This window comes from Rhagoletis zephyria, unplaced genomic scaffold (assembly GCF_001687245.7).
Source record: "Rhagoletis zephyria isolate East Lansing unplaced genomic scaffold, Rhagoletis_zephyria_1.1 Rzeph_scaffold_00682, whole genome shotgun sequence".
NCBI lineage: Eukaryota > Metazoa > Arthropoda > Insecta > Diptera > Tephritidae > Rhagoletis > Rhagoletis zephyria.
In genome coordinates this window covers 130317-133461 of record NW_016157766.1, presented here as the reverse complement: position 1 = coordinate 133461, position 3145 = coordinate 130317, and the positions used below count along the sequence as shown (strand labels likewise).

Sequence of the window (3145 nt, the reverse complement as noted above, 5' to 3'; positions counted from 1 at the left end):
GGGGGTCAATTCTCGTTCTGTGAAACGGTGAAATGAAAACTTTTTTCGCGTTTTCATTGCACTTCCGATTCGCTTTCAGTGAAAAAATGAAAAGAAACGTCAAAGTGTTTTCACATGAAAAAAAAGTGGAACGAAACGAAACTTTTCACTTTTTCACAACCCTGACGATTCTCGTTCTGTGAAACAGTGCAACCAACTGTCAAAAACTTATCATATGTAAAAAAATTGTACACAGCCTATTTATACGTGAAAACAAGATGGAGAAGATACCAAGAGGAAAGCGCGCCAGCGAAAACCAAAAAGAGTTTTTAATAAATTATCTAGAAGACAATGTAGACATTGCAAACGATAAGTATGAAGCCTTTTTAACATAAACAAACGAATACCAATTATTTATAATTATAGATTTGTGACGGCAGATGGTGCCAAATTTCGCGAAGAAAAGTGGAAAGAACTAGCGGTGAGCCTTAATGCTCTTGGCGGCACTCATAAGGATGGTGCAGAATGGAAGAAGTATTGGAGCGATTTAAAGTATGTATATAAATTTTTCATGATGTGATTATTTTTTTAATGTTTTGTTTTAATACCTACAAACAGACTTCATACTCGCACAAAATATAGTGCGATAAGGCAGGCAGAGCAGATAAGTGGTATAAACGGTTTGAGCCGGGCCAAAGCACTGTCACCGCTGGAAGAGCGCATAATTAAGATTACAACTGTGCAGGCAGTCGATGGTGATGAAACGGGCGAAGTGGGCTTTGAAGCACTCGACATGGCAGAAGCTTCTCACAATCTCGCTGACATTGTGGAGGAGACATTCGAAGTTGTTGTGGCTGAATGCGAGTTAGATGGTACTGCAGCCGCAACCACATTGGAAGATGCCACTACGTGTCCAATGATAGGGGCGAGCACCTCAACTGCTGCAGCAATAAGAGGCAGCACAGCAGCAGCCCGTTCGAGAGGACGAAAAAGAAAGGCGCAAGCAGAAAACCCTCAATTAGAAAAATTGTTTAGGCTAGAGGAAATCAAGGTAAGGCAAATGGAGATCGTGCAGATCCAAGCGGTGAAGGAGAGGACAGAGCCAATTATAGTGGGCACGCAAAAGAATGTATTGTAGAAAAACTACAACATTTAATTGAAATTTTGAGGCGGCCGTGAGAATGTTTTAATTTTAGAAACAGCCTTGTCCATAAGTATTAGACAATTTTTATTATACCTTTTCCTAATGCTTAAGAAAACTTGAAGTCCTTTTTATACCCGAGCGCACTTGTGCATAAGGGTATTATAACTTTGTTCACATAACGGTTGTTTGNTACACCCCGGCTTATCATGTAGCGGTAGCTTTCGGAAAGGTGGAAAACATATATTTAATACTTGCGCCGGGTATTTAATGTTCGGCTCCGCCCGAACTTAGACTTTCTTACTTGTTATTCTTAGTATTTTTAGAGTTTAAGAAAATATGAAGTCGGTTTTACTTTTAATATTTAGAATTTAAGAAAACATGAAGTCGTTTTTCTTTTTAAACTTTTTTAGAGTTTAGGAAAATATGAAGTCGATTCTATTTTTATTTTTTCTAGAGTCTATGAAAATATGATTTTTTTTTAGCTTTTAAAAATATATGAATTTCTCTGTTTAAAGAATTTATGTACAAAACTGACTTGTGATAAAAACTGCATTTAAAAATACTTATCTTGGAAATATAGCAATCTATGNTTTTAAACTTTTTTAGAGTTTAGGAAAATATGGAGTCGATTCTATTTTTATTTTTTCTAGAGTCTATGAAAATATGATTTTTTTTTAGCTTTTAAAAATATATGAATTTCTCTGTTTAAAGAATTTATGTACAAAACTGACTTGTGATAAAAACTGCATTTAAAAATACTTATCTTGGAAATATAGCAATCTATGTGTGTATTTTTATATTTCTTCTGGAGCCTAATAAGAGATATCGAATATGAAAGAATTCGATTTTTATTTTTTATTTTTTAGTCTTTAAGAAAATATGAGGTCGTCATTGCAATGAATTTATGAACAAAACTTTTTGTGATAAAAACTGCCTTTAAAAGGAATTTGGNAGGTCCTCATTGCAATGAATTTATGAACAAAACTTTTTGTGATAAAAACTGCCTTTAAAAAGAATTTAACATTTGAAATATAATATACATATGCATATTTATTAATATATGTAAATAAGTAAAAATACGAATGTAAAATAAAAAGTTGAATTATTTTCAATCTAATTTTGAATGTTATTAGTAAAAGCATTTTGAACAATTTGCAATCGTTGTCTTTTCGCAATGGATAATATATTCTGTGTTGAAATAGCTGAAGAAGGGCCACCACATTCTTCAGGTGCATCAGAGTCTTCCAAATAAATTTCATCGAACGGCACTCTAGCCCGAATCAAGTAGTTGTGTAAAACCAGGCAAGCGTTGATTATGAGGCCTGCTTTTGGTGGACTGTAGAAAAGGGCTCTTTCCTTCGACAGACAGCGAAATCTGCTTTTTAGTAAGCCAATGCATCTTTCTACAAGAGCTCGAGTTGACTTGTGTGCTATATTGTAGCGCTCTTCTGCGGTACATGATGTCGCACTAATTGGTGTCATCAGCCAAGGCTAATTTAAAATTTATATTAGCATTAGATCTTAAACAAAGAAAAATAATATAAATTGTACCTGTAGTGGATAGCCACTATCACCCAGAAGCCAAAAATCGCGCTCACCCGCCTCAAAAAGCTCCTCCAGAGCTCTGCAAGCTCGAGAGCGACGCCATACATATGAGTCATGAGCAGTACCTCCGAACCGAGCGCTAGCAGACAAAACGATATAATCAGCATCACATATTATATATATAAATCAATATACATATAAATCAATGAAATGCTCGTCTGTTGTAATCTCAAAGGGATTTTGGTCGTCGCGAAGTCTGCGCCGGAGCACTCTCAAATTATCTGTGAAATACATAATGCGTTAAATTGTATATACTGCATTTAAAAAATTTACACCTTTATTACCTTTGTTCGTCTCGAATTCTTTGCGATAATTCTAATAAAATAATTATTCCCGGCATGTTTTGTTTACGTTTTCCTCAACTTTGACATTTACTTCGAAAATTCAATAGCACAGTTGCAAAAGTTTCACGACTAT

At 34.9% G+C, this 3145-nt stretch overlaps 2 protein-coding genes across 2 annotated transcripts; one reads left to right on the top strand and one right to left on the bottom strand.

Annotated features, from left to right (window-relative positions):
• The first annotated feature begins 19 nt into the window (after positions 1 to 19).
• LOC108361022 (uncharacterized) lies at positions 20 to 1117 on the top strand. The gene is made up of 3 exons (XM_017613556.1): positions 20 to 352; positions 406 to 531; positions 598 to 1117. Exons 1-3 carry the CDS (start codon positions 258 to 260, stop codon positions 1115 to 1117), a joined length of 741 nt encoding a protein of 246 aa, XP_017469045.1. The 5' UTR covers positions 20 to 257.
• Positions 1118 to 2178: 1061 nt separating this feature from the next.
• Positions 2179 to 2839, bottom strand: LOC108361023 (putative nuclease HARBI1; the record flags this gene model as incomplete). Its single annotated transcript, XM_017613557.1, has 2 exons — positions 2179 to 2614; positions 2675 to 2839. Coding segments are annotated over 2 exons (543 nt in total), but the record flags the coding sequence as incomplete, so codon positions are not given.
• Positions 2840 to 3145: the final 306 nt, after the last annotated feature.